Below are 26,609 nucleotides of genomic sequence, written 5' to 3'. Positions count from 1 at the left end.
CTGCAACGGAATGAGACCTTTCAAGTCCCATTCTAAATATTTAATCAAGAAGCGAAGCACTGAACAAGTCGTCAACTGACTACTTACAAGAAAGCATTTCAAGAGTGCTAGAAGATGCTCGACTATATGGAGCTCTAGATGCACCAGCATAACGCAAGAGATTTAAGGACAAGGAACTGTTCTTTGAGGGCACGAGATGACAGTTGCAACAAAGCTCGGGGAAGCAATGGACATAGCACTGGTGTCAAACAAACAAGGGGCCAAAGGCAGAGTAACAGAGGAGGGCCAAGGTCAGCCTCATATGAACAAGAGGTCGTGGTGCCGCCTTTTGGCGAAAAGCAATGAGTCACATAATGCAAGCTGGAGAAACCAGTGGGCTCTTACCAATAAAGTGGAGGTGGATACGGTTGATAACATGGATGGTAAGGAGAAACAAGCGAGAGTCAAGGATCAATCTCGAATGATGAAATAAGGTTTTCTTTCTGCAAGTTGAAGCTCCGGAGTACCAGCAGAGCCCAAATACTATAACGTGCTCATACAAAGTATACAACAACACTGGAAATGATAAAGCAGCTCATTTCACAAATAAAGAGCCTGATGCCAGTACATGACGTCGGGAAATGAAAATCAGACCAACCCAAAGGATAAATCTTAGGTAAGAACTTGAGCTTAAGCCTTGCCAAGGAGCATTGTTGACAGCTCGAGCACTCATGACGACTGAGGTTTGTCGCAGGAGTCAATAGGAACTAAAGTACACCACTTGCTTATGAACTTACGTAGTGTATATAGCTCATACGTTAGTATAAACCACGGTATTGAGGTTAGGATGTCTACTTCACACAGATCCTAACCGCAGTGGAAAATGAATACATACACACACCAGTATTGGTCACATCCGTACCGCAGAAAAAGCACACCTCTACCGCAAACGCCGCACATCCTAACACCAGGGAACATTGCATCCACGCACCAATTCTGCATCCTAACATCAGCGATTACACACCCATTCACTAGCAATGGGCACATCCTAACATCAACAAGTTGAAAAAGTACCACATCCTTGCCGCAGAGAAATTGAAATGTAATACATCCAAACTTCAAAGAAATTACGAAGAAGTGCATCCCTGCACGAATCAAACTTTGGAGTTCCCACATCCAAACATTGCCAAATACAGGGAACTTGCATACCCAGACTATGGTAATAATAAGAAAAGGCAAAGACATTAGCTCGCCAAACACTAAAATGAGTCATACATTGTGATTATTTTGCGCTGCCTATTATAAAATCCCGCTAGGTCGTACCGAGACAGAATTACACTTCATTTTGGCGTTCGTTAGTGTTGGCATTGCATGAAGCAAAACGTCATATTGAGCTTGGCAAAACATTGTACACGAACGAAGATACGAAATGATTAATTTTGATCTTGAGTTTAGGAAAAGCCGAGCTAGGATGTTGAGAGACTGATCTATTATGAGGCTATCCAGTAAGAGGGAAGACCTATTGCGAAGAATGATATTAGAATTGAGAAAGCCGAAGTTCATACAAAGAAGTGGAATTTCCCCTTTCTTCATATAGTTCAAAAATGGAAAATGAAGCGAATTTACGCTGCAGTTTTATAACTACAACAACTTCAATAGAGGAACTTCAATTACTCAATCAACTATGTCGGCAATCACTGCCTTACACAAGGACGCCATTGATCAAATCATGGTAAAGGTAACCCTTCAACTACAACCAGGATCGTCTGCGACCAGAATTAGACTCACACTATTTAAACCTAAATATGTCGCACATATTTAAGCTTGATGCGTACGGTATGGTCCATGGAGGAACTAACTAAAAGATGAAGCGCGGCTTTCTTATAATCTAAACCATTTGGATCTAACGAGGCATTGTGTGCTTCCCGATTTCAACGGAGTGTGATTTTCCACCCTAACGTCATGAGGCATGAGTTTTCCGCTTGCTTGTAGACAATAGTCCGTCTGAGACCTATTCGGGTAAACATCATAATCACCTTCATTTACAGCATCCATGGAAAACTTTAATGGCAGATGAAGTGCTGCTGCATTGACAATTACTGAGTTGCACATTCTTTTATATAGATGACTTGATGTTAAAACCCATTCTTAACGCCAGATATTATTCCGTTTGGAGGAAACGTAATCACGATTTCAGGAGTTTACACGCCAATTTTTCCTTTAGCAATGTCGTAGATTATCTAATCACGAATACACTTATGTGGTTAATGTTCCGTCCGGTACCCACTTCGTTTATATGAATTGTAGCTTGGTTTCCTGCGTAGTTACTAATTGCAACCCTTATTGCATCATCTTTCTAGAATCTTATAATAGTCTTTTCATCGATCCATTCCGTACTTTCGCTTGGTACCATTATCTGCACTAACATTTTAATGTCGATGCAAACGTTCAATACCATGCTCTTAATAGAAGACAGAATTGTGCTTGTAAATTAAGGTATTGGCCACAAGTTTCCGCCATAGTACTTGCTTTTATGGGGGGCATTTTGCTCGCAGTATGAAATTGGACTATCTTTAATCTTGCCCTAAGTAGCTAGAGGATCCATCCCAAGTACGTGTTAAGAAATAAATAAATGGAGACACTATTTTGCTACGGACGATCAAATATTCGGCTAGTTCAGGACCAGTAGCCCTAAACAAATTTTATGATGAGTAGTCCTGAATATTCCCTCGTGTATGTCCTTCACCGTTGTCTCGTGAGCGATTAGCCTCGCTCGTTCCTACCTTTATAACCAGGAGCTGTAATTTCCTTACTTTAGTTGGTGTTTGGATGCGAGAGCTTCATTTTTTGGGTGATGCAAGGATATACAGTACCTTGTGGCTTTTCTGAAGTTCGAATGTGTTACATTTCAATTTCTCTGCGGCAAGGATGTGGTACTTTTTTAACTTGTTGATGTTAGGATGTGCCCATCGCTTGTGAATGGGTGTGTAATCGTTGATGTTAGGATGCAGAATTGGTGCGTGGGTGCAATATTCCCTGGTGTTAGGATGTGCGGCGTTTGCGGTAGAGGTGTGCTTTTTCTGCGGTACGGAAGTGACCAATATTGTTGTGTGGATGTATTCATTTTCCACTGCGGTTAGGATCCGTGTAAAGTAGACATCCTAACCTCAATACCGTGGTTTATACTAACGTATGAGCTATATACACTACGTAAGTTCATAAGAAAGTGGTGTACTTTAGTTCCTATTGACTCCTGCGACAAACCTCAGTCGTCATGAGTGCTCGAGCTGTCAACAATGCTCCTTGGCAAGGCTTAAGCTCAAGTTCTTACTTAAGATTTATCCTTTGGGTTGGTCTGATTTTCATTTCCCGACGTCATGTACTGGCACCAGGCTCTTTATTTGTGCAATGAGCTGCTTTATCATTTGCCAGTGTTGTTGTATACTTTGTATGGGCAGGTTATAGTATTTGAGCTCTGCTGATATCCTGGAACCTCTACTTGCAGAAAGAAAACCTTATTTTATCATTCGAGAATGATCTATGACTCTCGCGTGTTTCTCCTTATCGTCCATATTATCAACCGTATCCACCTTCACTGTATTGGTAAGAAGCCACTGGTTCCTACAGCTTGCATTATGTGACTCATTGCTTTTCGCCAAAAGGCGGCACCACGACCTCTTGTTCATATGAGGCTGACCCTGGCCCTCCTCTGTCACTGTGCCTCTGGCCCCTTGTTTAATTACCATCAGTACTATATCCATTGCTTCCCCGAGCTTAGTTGTAACTGTCATCTCGTGCCCTCAAATAACAGTTCCTTACCCTTAAATCTCTTGCGTTATGCTGGTGCATCTAGAGCTTCATATCGTCAGGTATCTTCCAGCACTCTTGAAATGCTTTCTTATAAGTAGTCAGTTGACGACTTGTCCAATGCTCTTCCTTTTGAATAACTATTTAGAATGGGAGTTGAAAGGTCTCAATCCGTTGCAGCAGGCGGAAATGGACTTGTCATGTCTTCTGGACGTTCAAACGAACTCTAAGTATCGACGACAGAAGGAGTTCATATTATTTGCTCCCTTTCTGTTTCTCAGCTGTCTACTTGTTTATCCATATGAACGAATCCATTAGAATCCTCAATGAAAGATCATCTCCAGTACCCCTTCACATGGGTGTCTGTGTTCGTCATCTGCCTATCTCATTTGCTTTGGTGGTGAATACGTGACTGATCTTAATTGATGTGGTGATTCCTCCTCTTTGTAAGATATAAAGCCATAGATCAAGAAGTACTATCTGTGATCTCTCTAGCGCATTGAGATTCTTTCCATAAATGTAGATATACTGGGTACTATTGATGTGGTGATTCTGTTTCCTTTCAGAAGAGTGAATGTGTTGATTTGCCACCGAATAAAGTTCAATTGCCACAGATGTGTTCAGCTGCCACAAATGTGAAGGTATTTTGTTATGCCAAAAAAACTCACACGTAGATAACAATGTCGCACTATCAACACCCGACATTTTGAGAACAAAAAACAATTTCTCTTTTTGTTCCAATCTTTTTTGCAGCTAACAGTTACTGTTCCTCTTGGTATATACAACAAACAGGACAAAGGACTGGTCTTATCTGACTTTCCAGAATTCACTGCCACATCGGCATGCTTCATCAAGCTCATCTGCATCATCGTTACGCTCTTCCCGGAGTGGTTATGCGCATTTTATGTGTGCATAACAAAACATGGTCGGATTTTCGAGAAACACTCAAGAAAAGTGGATTCCAACCTTGGAACCACCGTTAGACACGTTGATAGCTGCACTTTGCGCTCCGTGCACCCCCAGAAGTCCAAAAAAAATTTTTTGGACGTCCCGATGACGGCGAAGCTCGTCATTTTTGTTTTTGACCATTTGCTAATTCCGTGTTTTTATATAGACTTTGTCTTCTTTTAAAGTAACTCTTCTGTAAGCTTTAGTTTGAACAAATTAATACCCGAGATCAGGCACGGAAGTTTTTGGGCCACACCAGCGTTTTTGTGAAATCATATTTGTCTCATGGAATGTGGGAAACTTAATCGTTTAGCTCCAGAAACTTATGGGAGCACATTTGAGTTTGCAAAATTTTCATCACGTGCAATCTAAGACCACTAAATATTTCAAAGCAAGGAAGCAGAGACTAAGTAATCACCATCCAGGTTATATGTTGTGGATGACTGCATATTCAGATTCAAAGTAGACGACTCTGATCTTAAGGAGGCGGACAGCTTGAAGAGTGAACTTTCTTGAGAAAGAATCAACTAAAAACGGCCATCTATATCAATCTGGAGACATCAGAAATTAATAATCCGTAGACGTTTGTATTGTTTGTTATAAGGGGAAGTAAATTTGCGTGGTGTTTAGAGCCAAGAAAGATTTGATTGTTGTGACGATTTTGAAACATAAACCTTTACAGAGGGTTCATAGTCATTGCACCCTATCCAATCGATCGTGTACATAAATTTTCGTGGACTTCATGTATTAAATATTTACTGTGTAACTTATTCTTGAGGCGATAACCATTTCACTTGATTATTAACAAATTCACATAGATCTTGTGCATTTATATCTTTAAAGTGTTCAAATTGAAGCTTCTTTTTACAAAGTGCTTCCTGAATATGGAGCCACTGCTCGTACTCAAAATCAGTTTTCACCACTTTTTCCTCCGACAAATTCACGATTGTTTTATCGTATTTCATACTATTATAAAGTCTGTATTTCAACCTCTTCTCCAAAGGATCATACAAGTCCTCGCGCTGCATATAAAGAACAGGATCTATTTTGGGGTGATTGCAGTGAATTGTAAATATCGGTACTTCATTGTAGCTATTAAATTCCTTTTCACTTAGAGCATCCAAACGCTTGATTTGCTCCGGTACGCGCATAGTTTCGCCAGTTTTGACAAAATTATCGACAACGAGATCGTTGAATAAATTATAATCAGAAAGCGGATTCTTTTGAGCCATTGCCACACCATTAAACTTATTGTCAGTGTCAAAATAACCAGGGGATAGGATGAAAGATTTTACCAGGTAATGAGGTTCGTTACACACGATAGCTGCTGTAACAAATGTGTCCTTGTCACCTTCTCCCTGTTCACCCAATGAAAACAATTTGTAAAATATATCAGGACCATAAATGTTGTAGTATAAAGATAATAAAATTGTTTTTCCATGGGTTGCTTTGTTTATAATAAGTTGCCCAGATTCCGTTGACAAGTCTGGTACGGCACCCTCTAAATCATGGTAAGGTACTTTATCTTCTGGGTTGACATCAAGAGAAGCTTTTGAATTTATTGGCTCAAATAAGGGGAACCTATCGTGTCTTGCTCTTTTGTGCTCGTTAACGTTTAACCCAGCAATGTCGTAATATTTCGGGTATATAGTTCTCTTCCAATAATCGGGCCAAGTTATCATACCGTATTTCTTGTAAAGTGGACTGTTAAATACACGATCAGGATTTGAAACAATAATGTTATCCGAATCTAGTAAAAGTATGTGTTGGAAAGATGATATAGCCAAAGCAATTGATTTATATTGATACGCAAATAGACTTCTTCCGTTGAGTGCTGATTCACCAATAGTATCAGGTACAATAATACATTTGGCCCCTAGTTCGGGTAATAACTTGTCGCAGAAATCTTGCTCCTTCGTATAATCCAGCTTCTTGGGCATTATCACCTCGACAGGTAGCTTCGTTCCAGTCTCTCTTAAAGCAAGTATAGCCAAATATGTAAGCCACGAAAATTTGGCACCACCTATAAAGACAACACCCGTCGTTCCCTTGTTGTATGTAGATTCAGCAATTTGAGTGGGTAACTGTTGAACTACCAGCAGATGCCTCTTTTTAAGTTCGGAAACAACCTCATCCAGCATCGTTGCCCTTGAAAGCAAAGCTTCTTTGGTCTTTGGTCCATCCAAATGCTTTGACTTATCAGTGTATTCTATAAGCGTACCAAACTGATCTTGAAGATTCATCTTGTTCTCATCAAAAATAGTAAATATTTGTTTCCAGAACTTATGGGCATTGCTCAATGATGATTGTGCTTGGCTTTGTTCTTTTTCATTTCCACCTTTTGGATTGGTTTCTAATTGGGATTGTTGATGCTGATTTAATGTGTGCTTTGTAGAGGCGACTGAAAAAGACGCCTCGTCATTTTCGATTACGCTATAGTTTCTTAACGATCCAAACAAGGAATAAGACAAAAACGCGGCAATCAACAATACTACCAACGCCTTTACTCTGTATCTTGATACTTTTTGTAGAATCTTGCTTCTCATTGTGTCTAAGATCTACGATGTGCGTATTTCCTTGGGGCCTCTTTGTTTGAATCTAATTTTTTTCTTTTCCTTTTTTTTTTGTTTTTGTTTTTGTTTTATTTTTTTCTTATTTTGTGCGTGGATCTACCAAACCCGAAAGCAAGTGAACCCAAACATTGGACAAGCAAAAAGTTCAGAAGTGATGCTGAAATACATATTGTGTTGAAATTATGAGTTCAAATAAAGGTTCCGGTCGCTCTGGTCATATCGAAAAAAATATCATTGGTAAAAGGGGCTCACGGAAATCGTACGCCACCAGACAACAAGACAAGCACGATGAGTTATTGAGAAAGAGAGTCGAAAAGCATGAAGAATCTTCGAAAACTGCAAGAGCAAGCATTGTGAAACACAATGAACTACGGAAAATACAGGTGTCGTGTGCAGAATTGGAAGAGGAATTAGAGTCTAAAGGAGTGAGCCTGGAGGAAATAAGAAAAGCTGTCAATGCGCTCAGGAATAAGCTTACAAGTGAAAAGGACAGAAAAGATGATGATCAGAATCGAGTTTACAGTTATAAACCGAGATTTTCGGCCAAATAGATTTGTGTTCTAACGTGAGGCAATGGATGTTAATCCAGCTGAGATTCTTCTCCTTCTTGGAGACCAGTAGGCAAATCTAACTCTGTGGGTGAGGTTGACCTTTCAGCTTCCAGCGCGTGATCATTCTCTGCATTCACATCTACGATCACTGCAGTCTCGGGAAATTCCTCAGTTATTTGTGTTTGTGGACTTGAAGGAGCTATTTCGGCAGGTTCGTGGAAAGGCTCAGCTGCCTTGTGGTCTATAGAAGTTTCATTCTCAATTTCAGATGTGTCGTTCATCTTCTTAAATGTAAATTCCCATAACTTTCCCTTCTCTATAGACCGGCTCTTCTCAGCGACAACATTAGCCTTGGAAACAGCTTGCGGTAACCTTTTACCTTTTGGACCACGCACTCTCTTTGTTGTCTTTGTTTCCAGTGGTGACCTCTCATGGGACGATACGCTTGGTTCAGTTACTGCGGGACGAAGTGCAGGGTTGAACATACCTGGTAGTGGTATACCACTTGATTCAAAAACCCTTCGATGTACAGAAGAGTTTCTGGGAGCATCACCGCCTTCATTTGCCGCCTCAGATTCCCGTCTTGAGGTCGACTCGGGGTTGGAAGAAGACGAGTTAAAAAGTTGCTGCTGAAATGCTTGGATTCTACTTGACAACTTCTTTGGCTTTGGTGGCGGAGCTTTCGGAGTCAGTTTAGAATCAGATTGTTTCTTGGTGGGCCTTGCCGGAATTTTGGGCGTGACATCACTACTTGAGGGGCTTTCAGATTTGGATTCAGCAACTGTATCCGGGGAACTTTTTTCCAAATCCTGATCGGTGCTGTTGGTTGCTAACGTATCCTTGGCAGACTCAGTTCTCTTGTTGTCATGGCTAGCTGGAATTGAACGTGCCGACTCTTCGACATTTGCATCGTTGTTAGTGATCGAGGCAGGATGTGATGCTTTTGACTTTCGAGATGGCCGTGGAGGTATAACTGGGGTTGTACCAGCCACGGCTACATGCTCTTCACTCGAGTTCTTCTGTTCCTTGGCTTGCTCGTGAGGATTGTCATTTGCTGAAGGACCAGCATTTTCCAGCTTTTCAGTACGATCGTTTTCTATATCTCCCTTGAGTGAATTGGCAGCTTCATTCAACTTCTTCTTTCCTTCCGTATTGTCTGCTTTACTTTCCTCATTTATTTCCTTATCCTCCGAGAGAGTGGTGGCTGCTCCTTGCAGTTGTTCAGCTTGTTCATTTTCAGTGTTAGGGTGCGCATGCTCAACATGGTCCAGTCCACTATCACTCGAGTCATTGCCTTCTTGCAATACCGTCTCCACATCGTCATTGAAACTCGAAGCCTCATTCTCGCTTGCATTTGTTTCGTCTATGTCCTCCTTGAAAGAAGCTTTAGTGTCGGAATTACCCGGGGTTTTGTCACCATCCATAGCGTCCTGGTCGTTTGTTTGGTAGTTCATAGGGGAGTCTTCCACTTTCGCGTTCTTTGATGACTCTTCAATAGCACTGGAATGTTGTGGGTAAGATTCTCTCTGGACTGTGTCCGATTTCAAAGTCTGCCCAGATTTATCTTCTTCATGGTCCTCCGAATCGACCCCATAAGCATCCAATACCTCCAATGCTGACTCTTGATCTTTGGAGTGGTTCAAAAGTTCATCTTTGACGGCAGGCTTGGTCTCTGATTCTAAGCTCTTGCCGGAGGAACTCGACACTAGTGACGTGTTGGATTTGGCACGATTCTTGGATCTTGGTCGTGGAGGAATGACCGGGATATCTTGTGAGCTTGCACTCGTGGTCTTGTGCACCTCATCTAATGAGGAATTCTCATGTATAGGATTGCTTTCACTCATGAATACGGGTTGTTGTTTTTTGTTGCTTCGTTAAACAAGGAATTGGTAAATACTCTAAAGTTCGCAAGTTAAATTTCGTGTTTACAAAAAGAATACTTAGCCAATACAATCAAACCGATTCAACAGAACTACAATTCCAGTCCAAACACCATTTTAACGCCTATACACGCCTGGCTATTAATAAAGAGCTTAATTGTAATCCCATGATTGAAATCTACAAGTTCATACAGGTAATCTTGAAGACTTTGTATTTCAACTGCACTATATGAAATCAAGACCTAAACTCCATCTACTACTCTACTTTAACATAAGACATACACACCCTTAGTTTCATCCCCACGAGCAAAACTCTTCTAAAATTTATGAGTAGTTCAATCTGAAAATATCATTGAAAACATAGTACGATCCTCCATCTGGAATCAAGTGAAATACTTGTGAATAACGTTGAGCATTTTGTTCTTCATCGATCAATAATTCACCAGTAACCATAACCAAAATATCACCATTAGGAGACGCAGGTTGAGCGTCCAAAGTCGAAACTCTGTGAACAACTTTTTGGAAAGGCAAAGACGATAATTTTTCAACAATGTCTCTGGCACCTTGTAATTGAGACGTCTCGAAAGTTAACATCGACTCTGGTCTGTATAAGTTACCCAATTGAGTTCTATCACTATCGAATTGGTTGTAGTAAAAATTGCAAAATTCAGTTGCTACAGCATTGAAATCGGCTAAGTGGGCAGTAGTTAGTATGATTAAACACCATGAAAAAAAAAACAAAACTCTATGCTTGTCTATGAGAATGACATACTTGACATCTTGAGATTGGATTAGTTTCGAATGATTGAAAGGTCAGACTTTCAAGTGGGTCCGGTTTGTCACCTCTTTTTTTGAAATGAGAAAAAAAATTCTAAACTCATTTTTAGTAGGTATACACGACCTGAACCATGGTAGATCAAGAGAAGAGCTAGCGCCTAAGATGCCACTTCAAAAAAGGAAAGAGTTTTCTTAAAGCCTATCGAGATATATGCAGTATAGTTACTGTATTCATCTGCATTCACGTACGTGTACTATACATTATAAAACGGTTCGAATAATGCAAATCACCCATATTCTAGAATTGTGAAGCTAAACCAATTGACTGTAATCCTTCAAGATTCCCTTCATGTGCGTATTAGTAATCTTTCCTCGGCGAGCTTTCTTTTGTTTCTTTTCTTGCTGCTGTGGAGCTTTATTAACCAAGCTTGGGTCTGCACCAGTTGGTTTCAACCCTTGATCAATCAAGGATTGATACAACACATCAGATTCAGGGAGCTTAACATCAACCCACATCTTTTTAAATTCATCACTAATAGCTCCGACTTTGCCACCTGCATTTGCCCAAACGAGTCTTGGTGCATTCTCCTTTTTATTTCTTAAAACTAAAATCTTATCCTCTGCTTCCAATTCATCAATAGCTTGATAACATCCAGCCCATCCATCCTTCAATTCTTTCACTGATACGCCTTTGAAAGTAGTTTGTTTTCTTAAAAACTCCAACAAGTCATCAGCAGTCTTGATATTGTGTAGTGAGACGTACTCTAATGTCCTATTCGTTTCGTCGTACTTGACTCTATCAATCTCCCTAAGCAAAGGTAGTAGGGTGTGCTCAACATCAAAAGATAACGTTTGTTGTAGGTTACCAATACTGATTGGATGGTCCTGCTCCTTTATATACTCCACTGCCAAGTGTAGTTGTGTCGATAAATGAGAGCCACTGAGATCTGTGGGTTCTGGCTTGTGTCTTTTATACGTGTCAATAGCTGGCTCCGATGGATTTGGACGTTTTGAAGGAGTATTTGATGAGCCTGATGGCGTTGAGGGTACACTCGAAGTGGGTTTGGAAAGGACTGCTTTTCTAGCCACGGCCACTGATGGGCCACTTTTTAGTTTATTCTTGAATGCAGATAGTTGTGCAGATAGATCAGACATGATAAATATAGTAATGAATGAGTGCTGATAGATGTGATGGGACCTATAAAGTTAGATAAAGGTTCCATAACCCTTTCGTATAAGTTTGTTTAGAACATGATTTTTCTCTTTCTTCTTGTATGGTAGTGTCTTGCTGCTCAAAGGTGAATATAAAGAGAGAAAATTTTTTATCCTCTCTTCATTTCTTCTTCTTCTTTCTCTACACCAATGATTTGTCAAATCGTCCGTTTTAATCATTTCAATAGTCATTAGCATTAACATTAGAGCTCAATGCTGATTTTTATGGATGTATTTGATCTATCTAGATTGAACCTTATTTCCCTTCGTTGGAGAAGTCCAATGTTTGTTGGAAAACCAGCTTTAAAACCATTGCGATTCGAGGTCGCCGCTAGTTGAAAAACAACTAGGTCAGGCTGATCCATGAAATTGTGATGACCTGATGTCTGGAACATTTTCTCTTTGCCTGTACAAACTATGAAGTGGTGGAACTCAAGCATAAATGAATTCATATTATTATAAAGAGACTACGTGATTGAAATTGTAACTAAGCTAAGTAATTTTCCCCTATCCTACCTCTTCTTGATCTTTCTCTTCTCATAAATTCTTCATGAGGTGATAGCAATTCATTGCGAATGATTTTATCCGCCAATTTACATCCTTCCGAGGTGTTTAAATCGATCTTCTTAGCCCAAGGTAAGTCCTTGTACATACCTGAGTTTGAAATATCAATTACCAAGTCCTGCTTGTATATCATGGGGTTATGATCATTATCAAATGACTCTAAATCTGAATCGATATCAAAATCCGTTTCATCATCATAACCATTGGCACCGTAATACCCAAATGCAACTAAATCAAAAGATCTCTTCACAAGCAATTTTTTCAAGAATTTTTCAATCAATTCACGATTCAACCAAATCATGGAGGATAGGTTAATGTAACGTAAGTTTCCAGCAACATCCTCTTCTAACAAACCGGATATTTGCTGTATTTTAAAAGAATGAACTTGTTTTCCATGTATTTTGGAAATTGCCAAGAGAACCTCTTTCTCATCAATTTTTCTCAAGTACACATTATTGATGGACTTCAAATTCAAATCTGAAAGGTAAACTCTGCGATCTCCCTTCTTCACATAGGATATATCAGCCAAAGTTGGTGGAAGTGGTGGTAACAAGCTATTGTATTTGCGAATTGGTTTAGAAAAAGTTGAAACAGAATAGATTGAGGAAGCTGTAGACGTAGTATTTGTCTGATTTGATTTGAACAAATTTCTCGAGAACCGACTCTCTGGTTGGTGACGATTGTAATGCAACGACGCTTCAATTGATGACAAGTCCCCTGATGAATCATCACATCTCATACTGTTATCAATCTTGTGAAGTAAATCCTTTGGGTAATTATTCATTACATCAAATGTTTGGAATTTACACATTGAAGATCTCAGAATCTCATAATCGGTGGATAATGACAATCCACCTAAATTTAAACTGCAGACATTAGGGCACAAATTGACCAAGTGCAACACATAGCCAATAGGGACATCTTTTGATGTTGAATAATTGAGTAAAAATTTGTTGATTAGTGGATGAGGATTTGATACTGTTGAAGGACTGCCATTACGGTTATTCAAGTTTAAAGTTTCCAACTTTGGTGATTTTCTGGAATTAACATTACTACCACTAAAAGATCTGCTTCTTTTTCTTGTTTTAAAATATTTAAATGGTTTGGTGAATCTTTTGGATGATGATGACTTTTGTGATGAAGTTGATCTATTTGATGATATCAGAAATTGAGAATTTGATGCAATTTTACTCAAATGACCACTTGGGTAAGGGTGCACTGTGTATAATGGATTATTTTTGAATTTCCAATCCCTCCACCCGGCCAAAGCCTTCTTTTTGGAGAGCTGTGACAATTCTCGAGTATTTATGGCGACAGTTTCACCATCTTCATTGATAACTTCTATTACCTCTTCCTCTTGGTCATTATTTTCTTCTTCGTCTTCATCGTAACCTGGTTTGATACCAGATAAATCAACTGTTTTCACATACTGACCGACACTTGAATTCAATCGAAGATATGAGACAAATTGAGCAAATCTGTAGGTTGAGGTAAATGACAAATCTTCATAAAAATAAGGCTTTGCCATATGATAGAAAATTTTGCAAGTGTGGAGACAATTGGCGTAGTCAGATTTACAATCAACAAGGTAAAAAATGTAGTCCAATATTTCTTCTGGCATTTGTTTAATGTTGGTAATAGTTGGTTGAGATTTCCTCTTAACAGCCGACGAAAGCAAGGTACTAGATCTTGAAATAATGTTGATATTGCTATTATCGGTGTTGTTGTTGTTGTTGTTGTCACCAAGTAAGTTGTTATTACTAAGTCTCATTGAAATGCTTCGACCAACATCGTTAAGCAAAGACTTGTACTTCATCTTGAATGTTGTTGACGTAGATGACTCTTGATTATTGCGGCAATTTACATGAGACAAGCACAGACTTGTTGTAACGGATGAAGCTGAAGATGAAGAAGATGCAGGTGGAGGTGGAGGTGGCAGAAAATGACAGCCTGAATTACCTGTCAATTCAATTGCATTTTCCAAGTAAGATTCTGAGAAATTTGTGTTGTTTGCTTGTGGTTCAGATACAATTGAACTAGAGTTTTGGAAGGATGAAGGTGCTGAATATATAGCTGATGAGCTGGTTGTCCTGCTATTGCTATTGCTGTTTTTGTTTCTGTTGTTGTTATTATTAGATCTATAACTGCCTCCACTAGTTAAAGATCGGGACTGCCAAAAAATTGGGGTTGTCCTGCCCCCACTTCTGAAGAATGACTGCAAGAAATTCAAGTCATTTTGAGTCAATGGAATTAATGTATGAGTACGATAGTCATACCTAGCATTAGGATTAAGTAAAGACCGATAAGGTGGTAGATGATTATGGAAATCAATTGCCTCAGCTTCAAGCATACACCACCGCAAACAAAATAAAAAATTAAAATAACAAGGGGGGAGGGGGGGCAAATAAACCAATATAAATTTAGGACTATGGTGATACGAATGATGCTGTTGACTGTTGAAGGTGAAGGAAAAAAAGAAACTGAGCGTGTGATCTATGTGCTGTGTGTGGTGTGAGGAGTGGTGTGAGGGTGTGGTGGTGGTGTGGTGTGAGAAAGTGTTGTCTTATATTTTTTTTATTTTTAGATTATGTATTGTATATATATGCATAGGGGTTAAATTTGTATATATAGTTTATTATCTATTGTATTGTATTGTATGTAATATAATATAATATAAGGGTCGTGTGTATGAGTATAATGATAAAAAAAATAGGAGTAACTAACTAACTATCTAACTAACCAACTAAGAGAGAAAGGGAGCAACTAACTAAGAGAGAGTATGTGAGAGTAACCAACCAAGCAAGAGTAACTAACTAAGATACAGAGAGAGAGAGACAGAATAGATATGTAAAATTTTATGAAAGTTGAGTGTGAGTGTGTGGCTGAGCTAAACAAAAATAAAAAGAGAAAACACAAACTGAGACAGAGAGCAACACTAACTATAGTAGCATACATATATATACTACATAACTTATATACATGTATACTATAATTGCTATCCGTTTCAATGTATTCTTGCATATCTGTAGACGATATGTATTGTATGTATGTATGTATGTATGTATTGTATGTGATGTATGTGATGTATGTATGTACGTATGTATGTATGTAATCTTACTTAATCTATCTAATCTATTGATCTCATTTCCTAATTGGGAAAGAACCCAAACAGTTGCAAAAAAAAAAAACATACGCATATAAGAGATAGCTCTGTATTCTTGAAATCGCCTCCACTCTTCTCTCTATGGCACACTCTATCTCTTCATACTGTCTGAGTGGATAAAAACATCATCTCAAGCAGTACTTCTAGACTTTCATTTTCCATATAGTTCTCTGTCATTAAAGATTTTTGCACCTATTTTTTTACAAAAATCGATCACACTACCTTATTGATATGATGTAAAAGGGAACTACAATATTTTAGCAAACTAGTAGTCTATACTGTATACACAAATAAACACCTTCCTTGTTCCTCTGAATCACTCTAGCTTGTAGTGTCCATCCATACTCATTATTGTGTATTCAATCACTCATAAAACGCAAAAAAAAATTACGCCTTTTTGTTCCAATTTTTTTGCACCTAACAATAGTTGTTCCACCTTGGTGCAACCACAGGACATCAAAATGGTCTTATCTGACTTGCCGGCATTCACTGCCACATCGGCATGCTTCATCAAGCTCATCCACACCATCGTTACGCTCTTCCCGGAGTGGTTATGCGCATTTTATGTGTGCATAACAAAACATGGTCGGATTTTTGAGATACACTCAAAATAAGTGGATTCCAACCTTGGATCCACCGCCAGACACGTTGATAGCTGCATTTTGCGCTCCGTGCACCTCCAGAAGTCCAAAAAATTTTCTTTGGACGTCCTTAGGAGGGCGGAAGCATGTCAAAATTTTTGCTCGGACTTAAGCCCAATTAAGTAACTCCGAACTATTTTCTATACATAGAGACACAAAATCAGAGGAGAGGATATGACCCTTGAAAACAACGACTGGAACGAGGTTTTGACTACATCACGATTACGGAAATACATTGCTAATCTGCTCGTTTTACAACCAATGTCATTCCAAAATTTTCAACTTATACACTCTCAACTACAATAACATAGACAGTATCTTATCAAAAAAATACTTCAGTAAATGCTTTAGAAACAAATCTCTTCCCACAATCCTTTGCTGGACATTTCGTGGGTGCATAAATACTAGGATTCTTTATCGTAAAACCAGATGGAGCGTCCTTGGGCTTTCTTGTTGGTCTCCCTGCAATGTTCTTTACACATCTCCCACAAAATGTATGCCCACACTTACTAGCAAATATTCTCTTACTCAAATCATGATCAGCAGTTGTAAATGGGTTGACACAAAACCACGGCGCTTGAGTTTGGTACTGATCAGCGTATTTAGCAAAATTCAAATCATATTTAGGATCTCCTTTAAAAGAGTCTGGTACACCTTCACCCAAGGTTACACCACATAGTTCACAAACGAGGTCATCACTGGGATCTATCTTATTTGTATGTGTCCCTTTTGCATTCTCCATTTCTGCAAGTTTTTGCTTCTCCACCATCGATTTCCTATTGTAATTAGACTCCCTTTCTCGTCGTACATCAGCTGCTCTATTGTTATCTTCCTCAATCCTTTGCATTATGTTGTTCTCAAGTACATCCGGAGGTACATCTCCACCACCTCCAAACATGTTGTGGAAAATGAAATGGGGTGCTGAATCAGAAAACCGGATATGGAAATTAATTCGATTAACAAAGTCAGGAAAAGTCTCTTGTGCAAACGAAGATCCGCGTCTTGGACCTCTAGGGGGACGATGTTGTTGATTGCGTCCACCATTACCACGATTACTGGGAGGCGGAGGCCCTCTTGGTCTACCCTCACCACCAGGTATTGGCATATGACTTCTAGCATGAACACTATTACGAGGAGGATGTTGACGGCCCCTTTGTGAAGGAGGTTGAGTGCGATGTCCCAAATTATTTCGAGGTGGAAGTGAACGGGTTCCCCTTGGATTGGTTGGTACAGGTATATTTCCTATTCGCCTTCTGACATTACGTGATGGATAAGGATTGTCATTGGAATGTGGGGCTTCGTTCCCGTGAGACTGAAAGCGAGGTCCACTTGTGAATGGAAAGTGGCCCATAGGAGTATCGATATGCCCTTGTGGCGCCGAAGGAGCGCGTCGTATGCCAGTTATTTCCAAATCATCCCCATGATTCCTCAGCTCGTCGAAATAATCGGCGTCATATGACAGCAGGCGTGTTTGATTACTGGGCCTATAGGTGTCTGATGGCGTGGGTCTATAGTTGTCTGATGGCGTGGGCCTATAGGTGTCTGATGGCGTGGGTCTATAGTTGTCTGATGGCGTGGGCCTATAGGTGTCTGATGGCGTGGGCCTATAGGTGTTTGATGGCGTGGGCCTATAGGTGTTTAATGGCGTGGGCCTATTATTAATTCTGTTGACAGATAATATCTCTATATCGTCATCACTGTCATCCTCATCCCTACCTCGAAACCTATCCTCTCGTACAGGCGGACGCCCAAAACCTCGCTCTGTTTGAGATCTAATAGGCTGCTCTGGCCTTCTAATAGGCTGCTCTGGCCTTCTAATAGGCTGTTCAGGTCTTCTCACACGCTCCTCAACGCGATAGTACACTTGCGGCAGCGCGCTGCCCCTTGGCAAACTTTGCCACTCGTTGCTGTCATTAGTTAGATCTATCACATAATGATAATGATTCTCTGAGGATAGGTCTACAACATCCCGCCCTTGACTACTTTCTCGTCTCCCTCTTCCACTTGAGTCTCCCGGTGGAGCTGACATAGTTGTATGATAAGTTATAAAGTTCGTAGGTGTGTCTTGTGCTTTTGATATTGCAACGATTTCGATGATAACCCTTTTTAAAAAAAGCGACAACAACAAATCTTAAGATTTTCTGAAACTTGCACGCACGTGAATTCCAATACAAACTAAAAGTACACAACGTAAAAGTCTATCTATAATATTGATACAAGTGCATATTACATACAAGTCCCTAACACCAATAAAACTACTTCTCCAGTATTAAATTCAAGTTCAAACCATGCCCAAGCAACTTAATTTGATCAAAGACCGCCTCTTTGTTCAAAACCACCTCTTCTTTATCTCCATCAGGTTTAACATTGATACCTAAATTAGTTCTAAATTTCTTTCTTGACAAATTCGATGGAACAAACAACCCTCCAATAACATTCTTGTTGTCCTTACACAAGCCAGTAAACTTTTTAGTGGAAAATATGATGGCATTACCAAATTTTGCTTCCAAATCGTGATAAAAAGCTTGCACAAAATCACGCTTGGATGAGATATCGTCCGGGTATGAGGTCAAAGGTTGGACCAAATTTTTAAATGTATTGGCAGGTAATATTCCAGATGAAGTGGTCAACTTTTGCGATTTCACCTCTAAAACAAAATCGTAATCTTTCAAGGCAGGAGTGAATATTAAATCCAAAAAGCTTTCGTTGCTACCCTGAGACGTCAATAATGAAGTTGCCGCTCTCGCAAGTGCAGTTAGTCTAGCGGCGATAGGTAAAGTGAGATTACTCGACCATAAAATTCCCGATGGATCATCTTTCGAACCAATGAAAAATTGTGTCTTGATTCCAGTTGGATCAGTTTCTCTAATCTTGTTGAAGTTTTGCTCAATGACTCTATAAGCTTGGATTGTCAACCGATCACTTAATGTATAGTCCTCCTCCGCAGTGCTCTTAACAGCATCCAATATAAGAGGCGTCTCTCTCCAGTTCCAATTGGCTAAAAAGAAAAGTACTTGTAAAAATCCATTCTCCACTGAATGAGGAACACTGTATGGTGCAGGATCAACAAACGGTTTCAAAACAATCAACTCCACCAACTCGTCATTGAGATGATTAAGAAGCAATTGCGAATCTAGCCACTGCTTTACCAATCTAACAGTGGGCGAATAGTATGGGAAATGCTGAGCTAATTGAGTAATTGTTCGCGTGTGCTTCAACGACGCTTGATAATTTTGAATAAATTTAACGTACACGTCTTGTGCAATTGATTTTTGCTTATCAGCATTGCTTACAGCCCTGAGGTACAACACTTCATCTCGTTCAGTTAGAACTCTAAGTCTAAAGCCAAACCCCTCTGGAGTTAAAACGTTCAACAAACAAACGTCTTGATTAAAAGGAATCGAATCATCCAGCGTGATGAAAGTGTCATATTCAGTTGCTTTCAACATCTCAGATATTTTGAGTAAAAGTGCAGTTTTCGTCTTCTCCAAAGCCTTCAATTCATCCGGCCACTTTGATGAAATTTCAAATTGAATCACGCAATCATTCCAGTAATCCGGATTGGAAACCGCGAAAGGAACAGGTTGTAGTAATGACGTGTAACGCATAGAAGTTGAGGCTGGCATTACCGACTTGATACTCAACGGCAAGTCTAGATTGATCAAAAACTTTGTCATATTATCAAACGAATTTCGCAAAATTGTATAACTTGATAAGGAATGCGAAATTTGATTTGATGTTGTTGATAACAATGAAAGCGGGAGCTTTTTCTCATACATACCACTGTCTGTGTGTAACGAGTGAGCAATTTCAGCCAGTAGATGCAATTCAAAAATGTGCTTCATGATGGAAACTACTACGGGCTCCCTATCACTCAAATTCCAAACCACACAGTGCTGAACTGAACCATCTTTAAATCGTCTCAAGGAGGCTTTTGAGCCCCAGAATGACCTAAATGCAGCTCCTTTTTCTTTCTCTTCGTTATCAGGACCCTTGGTAACTACTTTATCACACTCATCTGGATGCAACTGTAAACCAATTACCCAGTTTTTCGACGCATTTGTAGGCTTCCTCTTATGTACAGAAAAAAAACTTTTAATGTTAGCTTTCCAAACACTCGCAATGGTTACCCTGTCACCCAATGCCCTTTTTATAAGATTGTGAATTTTGCTCTTTATGTAGTTGTCAAAAGTTATAAATCTTATCTTTTCCAATGGTCCAAATGCTTCTATAGAATTCTCTTCTATGGTAAGTGACAAAAGAATGTCAAACTTGAGAAAGTCTAAATTTGACTTTTGAAGCAATATGGGGTCAAACCTATCCTTAACCACATCATTCAACAATTCGAGGGTTTGGATTGCTTTACCTTTGAGTTCTTCATAAGAAGATACTGTCATTTTCCACAAAATGTTGATCTTGGTATTCTTGTCAAAAATTGTTGGAACATTGAACCCTTCTGTTTTGTATTTTGCTGGAACAGATTCACCGATTTCAGACGAAAACGACAAGTACCCTGAATCGAGGTCCATAGTGGCCAAGTATTTTATTGCACCTTTAAACAACTGATAAGATGAAAAACCAGACAATAAGATTTTATTTCCATTCAATCCACCTCCATGAAGTAATGCGCTCAACAAAATTGCAAATTCAAAATGTCCAAAACCACCACCACTCAAGGTTGAATTGAAACCTCTTTGTTGTAACCACAATCTTCCTAATATACATGCATCTTTAAATGACTCAGTAGATTTCTTCATGGAATATAAAAACTTGAGATAGTAGTCATAACTTGATTGTGCTAATATACTCGAATTGTAAAACGGCGTGGGAGGCATTTCTTTACTGTCTGATTGAATTCGAATGCAATTCTTATCCGGAAGGAGTTTCTTTGAGTCAAAAACCGTGAATGGAAAAGCGGGGATCAAATTGATTTTGTACTTTGTCTTGAAAAAGATGAGATCGTCGGGATTCTCAGTTTGGATACTCTCAATATGCAAAATGGGACACAACACATCATCGTTAAAATAAGAATACGTGATTTTGACAGGAAGATTATTCTTTTTCGTCAATGGGATTAAATGGTCTGCCAAATAAGCAAGGTAAAACGCCCTCTTGTGCAAAGCCCTATAATTTAAATAGTCTTTTGGTTGGAAAAGAGACCTCGGCATTGTCAAAGCGACATCGATCGACAGACCTTGGCTGATTCCTGTTTTTAAACCATAAGATCCAACTAATGACAAATCCTCAGGCGGGCCATATGAAAATGAATACTTTACATTTGTAGGCTTCGGATCAGGAAATGGTATAGCCACTCTTTTATGACTGAATAGCCCTTCCGCTTCTTCCAAGGACAAATTTTCAGCTGATGGTATCTCCTTAATCAAGTCATGTAATCTATGCAAAACTTTCTCCATAACTTCCTCGTGACTTTTTTTCACCTTCACCTCTTTCATTAACTCGTCGATTTGAAGTTTGAAAATGTTGGACTTGAAAAGCTCTGCCGTTTCACGTGCTACTTGTATATCTTGAGCAGTGAGCTGTGCCTTTCCCTTTCTTGATGATGGCTTTGCTTGAGCGTGGTCATCATCGACAATATCCTCATCATCACTGGAGTCTCCCGCATGGACACCATTTTCATTCTCTGCATTATTGAGGTGAGTATTGTCCTCGAGAACTTGTCCGTTGTCTAGTTTGTCATTTGCCGCATCTTCCAACTTTGCAAGTTTGTTTTGGGCATCTTCAATATCATCCAACTTCCTCTTGACCATTATAAAGATGACTGACAAAGGTATCTATGAGGGGTTATTTGAACTAGATTGCAGTAAAGTTCACCCAAGTTATGTAAAAAGTGGTGATTATTTTACACTTCTCTTCAACTTAAACGGAATGCAGATTTTTTATTTTTCATTTTTTTTTACCTCTTCTCATAGATTTTGCAAACTGCTAAGATGCACTTGAAATGATCTGTATGTATTGAGTGTTACGTGCGCGTATGCTTATGGAACGTAGAGATGTGAGAACCTAGCTTTACTTCTACTTATTCAAAGTATTGAAGGAGCTTCATCATCTGACTAATCTAACTAAAAGGGGGGGGCCTGTTTAACCTGTAGAGCAAAAGGTTTGTGCACACACACGACCTTAAAGCGGCTACCAAAAGACACGACATTTTATTAAACGAGGGTATTTCGAGTCTCTTCGTCGTATATACATTAACTTCCCATTTATCTACGAATTGCTTCTGACAACAGATTTAAAATTTGGTTGCTTAAATTATCTTTTAAACCTACGCAAGAATGTACTATTCTGAGGAAATTGGGTTGCCCAAAACGGATTCATCGAGGTGGAGATTAAGAACAGATCCAGTGGGCAGGGAAACTTGGCACTATATAGCGCCCGAGGAGACAAAAGAAGAACCACAGCCTACGTTTGTACAATGGCTTTTGAAATCAGATGATTTTGTTCCTCCTTCAGATACTCCAATTGAAACTCCTACTGAAGCCATGAAAAAGGGTGCCGATTTTTTCAAACTTTTGCAATTGGAGAATGGAATTTTCCCATGCCAGTACAAAGGACCGATGTTTATGACAATTGGCTACGTAGCTGCAAATTATTTCAGTGGTAACCCTATTCCTGAACCATACAAAGTGGAAATGATAAGATACATTGTTAACACTGCTAACCCAGTAGATGGGGGTTGGGGTTTACACTCTGTTGACAAGTCAACCTGCTTTGGAACAACTATGAACTACTTATGTCTTCGATTGTTGGGATTGCCTTCGGATCATCCAGTTTTAGTTAAAGCAAGAAAGACATTACATCGTTTGGGAGGTGCATTGAGGAATCCTCATTGGGGCAAGGCATGGCTAGCAATATTGAACTTGTATGACTGGGAGGGAGTTAATCCAGCGCCACCAGAGCTATGGACCTTACCTTATAGCCTACCAATTCATCCTGGAAGGTGGTGGGTTCACACAAGAGCGATATATTTGCCATTGGGATACTTGCTGGCAAATAAGGTTAGTTGCAAACTAGACTCGACATTGAGTGAAATAAGGAATGGAATTTATTTGCCCAACCAATTACCATACGAGTCTATAAATTTTGGAGCAAACAGAAACAATGTGTGTGGTGTCGATTTATACTATCCACACACTAAAGTTCTCGACCTGGCTAATTTTGTCTTGAGTAAATGGGAGAAAATCCGTCCCAATTGGTTGCTAAACTGGGTCAATTCAAGAGTCTACGATTTGATTGAGAAGGAATATCAAAACACGGACTATTTATGTATTGCACCAGTTAATTTCTCCATGAATATGGTGGTAACTTATCATCGCGAAGGACCGGATTCGAAGAATTTTGCTGGGTTACAAAATCGGATGAATGATGTATTATTTCATGGCCCTCAAGGTATGACAGTGATGGGGACCAATGGGGTGCAGGTTTGGGATGCTGCATTCATGGTTCAGTACTTTTTTATGAGTGGATTGGTTGATGATGAAAAGTATCATGAAATGATAAGAAGGTCTTATCTTTTCTTGGTTAGATCTCAGTTCACTGAAAACTGTGTGGAAGGAAGTTTTAGGGACAGAAGGTTAGGTGCTTGGCCCTTCAGCACAAAAGATCAAGGATACACGGTTAGTGACTGCACTGCTGAAGCTATTAAAGCTATAATAATGGTGAGGGAAGATAAAAGATTTGAGGATGTGAAGGACGCCATCAAAGATGAAAATCTTTACAATGCTATTGAGGTTTTGTTGCAAATACAAAATATAGGCGACTGGGAATACGGATCTTTTTCTACATATGAAGGAATAAAATCTACGGTATTGTTGGAGAAATTGAATCCTGCCGAAGTATTTAACAACATCATGGTGGAATACCCATATGTTGAATGTACGGACTCATCGGTATTGGGTTTGACTTACTTTCACAAATTCTATCCGAACTACAAGCCTAAAAGAATTCAAAAAGCCATTGATAGCGCCATACAATATATAAAGGCGGCACAAAATCCAATTGACGGGTCGTGGTATGGTTGTTGGGGAATCTGCTATACTTATGCATCTATGTTTGCGCTCGAAGCTTTCAATAGCGTTGGCCTAAACTATTCAAACTCAGATGCAGTGAAAAAGGGTTGCGATTTCCTAATTTCCAAACAATTAAAAGATGGAGGATGGTCAGAGTCAATGAAATCATGCGAGACGCACACCTACGTTAATGGTAAAAAATCCCTTGTTGTACAAACAGCTTGGGCATTAATTGGACTTATCTTGGCGGAGTATCCCAATGAAGAACCTATTCGTAAAGGAATCCAGTTGATCATGGAACGCCAATTACCAACTGGTGAATGGCAGTTTGAAGATGTCGAAGGAGTGTTCAATCATAGCTGTGCTATAGAGTACCCTTCATATCGGTTTTTATTCCCCATCAAGGCTTTGGGGCTATATGCTAAGAGGTCAAAAGGTACAAAGGGGATGTAAGGGAGGAGAAGAGAAGAGCGACAGGGTGGCCGTTAATAAGGATAATATTCGTATCTGCTAGTTTGTAGCGCTACCATTGTACTGATATAGTCGTAAATACTTGTTTAACGAATCAAATTTTAAAGAAATTACATTACTAATCTAGCTGCTACCGGCTGCGGAACACCATATAACCATATTACATAAAGAATCAACTTTTTACAGGAACACCAGCAGTTCGTATTGAAGTTTATATGAACACAAAGTACTACAGCTTGTCGTTTATTGCGCTACATGCTTTAATTGTTGGAGCCTTGGTGTTGGGGTACATCACACTGAATGAAAAACAAGATGGGGATGGCGTGGTTGATTTTGCACAGGTTGCTGGGTGCATCATAGTGGGAGCAATTGTTGCATTATTGGCATATATGACGAAATTCATTTACTATTTATTGGTCTTGGAGCAATCACATCAAAAGTTGTTGCAGTATCAGTCAACATATGAGTCATTTTACCAGCCTATTCTCGAGGAACTAATTAAATTTGTCGCCATTCTATGGTTTCAACAAGCCAAATATGATCGCTATTTGAACCCATTTGAGTTGTTGTTGGTTTGGTGCGGGTTCACCATTCCATCTTTGACAATCTATTTCTACAATCCTCGAGGGTATACTCAGAAATACAGCAAATTCTTGCTGTATTATCATACTTGGATGAATCAGAGTACAGGTGAAGGCTCAAACTTTGCTGAAGAGAATCATCGAGCTAGCAAAGTGTGGACAACATTGGTACGTGACAATATTGACCTGGGGATGAATGATAAAGAACGCCGTCGATCAACTATTTCGTCCAACAAATCATACGCAAGTAGTCACAAACTTAAAGCAAAGTTGAGTTCGAAGATACTCCCGACGGAATTCAATTTGAATAAAGATACAATACTGATTCATGAAACAGCCTCGTCGCCCGTTATCAATATCAGTTCCTCTTTGCAGGACTCTTTTACGTGTGACGAGTCTTGCTCCAAAGCAGTACAAAGGTTGTACTCTGTCTCACCAAGGGATACTTATCATTTAATTACGGCTGTAGCAGCTGCCACATTCGGTGATGACGATGGAGAAGAGGGAGAGGGTCTTGAAAGCGTGGATGCCACAGTTAACGGGAAAAGAGTGGTTGACACATCAGGCTCTCAGGAGCTTATTCCAGAAATGGAGGAGGTGTTTGACAACATCGATAACTCGTTTGAGGAGGACCAAAATTTGAGTGATGGTGACTGCTCGCGGCAGGGTGATTTGAGACCAGATATGGCGACTACAAATATGATCCCTTATGACATGAAGATGCACAATAGAGATGAGAGAGCGCTCTCTACTCAGTGCCCAGAGTTATCTCTCGACTTTTCCAATCGAAGTGAGCTGCTCAAACTGAAAGGACTATCGTTTATCAATTGGTGGTCATGGTTATGCCCACCGTTACTACCAATATGCAAAGGATCACAAAACAAAGAGCCTGCAACTTTATATCAAGCAACCTCATATCCCAAGAACTTTGCAAATGAAAGGTTTCCGCTTCTCAAAGCGAAACTTTCAAATTATAGTTTGAATGAAAGAAGAGTCGAGGAAAGACGGTTTGATAGAGATATGTCCAACCTCAGGTCTACAGCAAGGGTTCACAATTTTCAGCTATTTTTGTCATATTATTTTGACATATCATTGAGTCCCATTGTGCACCCTTTTGCCATTGACAGGTGGTTTGTGAAATACGGTCAATTGCTCACTGATGCCAGTTTTGTATGGGTTTTCTTGGACGAGTTAAACCTAGCGATTTGGCAGCTTTTCGTATTTCAAGTCATCGGACTGTATTTGAGAGACCCTGGAAGTAAGAGGCTACTCAGGCTTTTACCTATTGTCGTTGTCATAAAGTTATTCAAAATGAATTATTTACGAAGGAATAGAAAGTGTTTTGACTTTAGATTCATCATTACGTTTGAATCTATCGCATGTACCCTTTTGCTTTGCAGTGTACTTTTATTTATAAATAGGGTTGTGTGAAAAT

The 26,609-nt window shown here is 39.5% G+C and overlaps 10 protein-coding genes across 10 annotated transcripts; 3 read left to right on the top strand and 7 right to left on the bottom strand. All coding sequences in view use genetic code 12, as the record gives it.

Moving 5' to 3' along the window:
* Window positions 1-5,501: 5,501 nt before the first annotated feature.
* MNN23 (Mnn23p) lies at window positions 5,502-7,280 on the bottom strand (the record flags this gene model as incomplete). The annotated part of the gene is made up of 1 exon (XM_067693324.1): window positions 5,502-7,280. The coding sequence occupies one exon, from the start codon at window positions 7,278-7,280 to the stop codon at window positions 5,502-5,504; it is 1,779 nt and encodes a 592-aa protein (XP_067550453.1).
* Window positions 7,281-7,489: 209 nt separating this feature from the next.
* On the top strand, window positions 7,490-7,858 carry I9W82_000426 (U2-type spliceosomal complex subunit; the record flags this gene model as incomplete). Its single annotated transcript, XM_067693313.1, has 1 exon — window positions 7,490-7,858. One exon carries the CDS (start codon window positions 7,490-7,492, stop codon window positions 7,856-7,858), a length of 369 nt encoding a protein of 122 aa, XP_067550452.1.
* Window positions 7,859-7,887: 29 nt separating this feature from the next.
* On the bottom strand, window positions 7,888-9,702 carry I9W82_000425 (uncharacterized protein; the record flags this gene model as incomplete). The annotated part of the gene is made up of 1 exon (XM_067693302.1): window positions 7,888-9,702. The coding sequence occupies one exon, from the start codon at window positions 9,700-9,702 to the stop codon at window positions 7,888-7,890; it is 1,815 nt and encodes a 604-aa protein (XP_067550451.1).
* A 360-nt stretch (window positions 9,703-10,062) lies between these two features.
* NTF2 (Ran GTPase-binding protein) lies at window positions 10,063-10,517 on the bottom strand (the record flags this gene model as incomplete). The annotated part of the gene is made up of 2 exons (XM_067693291.1): window positions 10,063-10,430; window positions 10,511-10,517. 2 exons carry the CDS (start codon window positions 10,515-10,517, stop codon window positions 10,063-10,065), a joined length of 375 nt encoding a protein of 124 aa, XP_067550450.1.
* Window positions 10,518-10,827: 310 nt separating this feature from the next.
* Window positions 10,828-11,670, bottom strand: I9W82_000423 (transcription factor TFIIE subunit; the record flags this gene model as incomplete). The annotated part of the gene is made up of 1 exon (XM_067693280.1): window positions 10,828-11,670. The coding sequence occupies one exon, from the start codon at window positions 11,668-11,670 to the stop codon at window positions 10,828-10,830; it is 843 nt and encodes a 280-aa protein (XP_067550449.1).
* A 544-nt stretch (window positions 11,671-12,214) lies between these two features.
* I9W82_000422 (uncharacterized protein) lies at window positions 12,215-14,641 on the bottom strand (the record flags this gene model as incomplete). Its single annotated transcript, XM_067693269.1, has 1 exon — window positions 12,215-14,641. One exon carries the CDS (start codon window positions 14,639-14,641, stop codon window positions 12,215-12,217), a length of 2,427 nt encoding a protein of 808 aa, XP_067550448.1.
* Window positions 14,642-16,417: 1,776 nt separating this feature from the next.
* HEX3 (SUMO-targeted ubiquitin ligase complex subunit) lies at window positions 16,418-18,124 on the bottom strand (the record flags this gene model as incomplete). Its single annotated transcript, XM_067693258.1, has 1 exon — window positions 16,418-18,124. One exon carries the CDS (start codon window positions 18,122-18,124, stop codon window positions 16,418-16,420), a length of 1,707 nt encoding a protein of 568 aa, XP_067550447.1.
* Window positions 18,125-18,350: 226 nt separating this feature from the next.
* On the bottom strand, window positions 18,351-21,863 carry UTP22 (rRNA-processing protein; the record flags this gene model as incomplete). Its single annotated transcript, XM_067693248.1, has 1 exon — window positions 18,351-21,863. The coding sequence occupies one exon, from the start codon at window positions 21,861-21,863 to the stop codon at window positions 18,351-18,353; it is 3,513 nt and encodes a 1,170-aa protein (XP_067550446.1).
* Window positions 21,864-22,388: 525 nt separating this feature from the next.
* ERG7 (lanosterol synthase) lies at window positions 22,389-24,575 on the top strand (the record flags this gene model as incomplete). The annotated part of the gene is made up of 1 exon (XM_067693236.1): window positions 22,389-24,575. One exon carries the CDS (start codon window positions 22,389-22,391, stop codon window positions 24,573-24,575), a length of 2,187 nt encoding a protein of 728 aa, XP_067550445.1.
* Window positions 24,576-24,808: 233 nt separating this feature from the next.
* On the top strand, window positions 24,809-26,605 carry I9W82_000418 (uncharacterized protein; the record flags this gene model as incomplete). Its single annotated transcript, XM_067693225.1, has 1 exon — window positions 24,809-26,605. The coding sequence occupies one exon, from the start codon at window positions 24,809-24,811 to the stop codon at window positions 26,603-26,605; it is 1,797 nt and encodes a 598-aa protein (XP_067550444.1).
* Between the last annotated feature and the right edge of the window lie 4 nt (window positions 26,606-26,609).

This window comes from Candida metapsilosis, assembly GCF_017655625.1.
Source record: "Candida metapsilosis strain BP57 chromosome Unknown scaffold1, whole genome shotgun sequence".
Classification (NCBI taxonomy): Eukaryota; Fungi; Ascomycota; class Pichiomycetes; order Serinales; family Debaryomycetaceae; genus Lodderomyces; species Lodderomyces metapsilosis.
The sequence above is the reverse complement of the archived record's forward strand: the minus strand, read 5'-3'. Positions and strand labels throughout refer to the sequence as shown.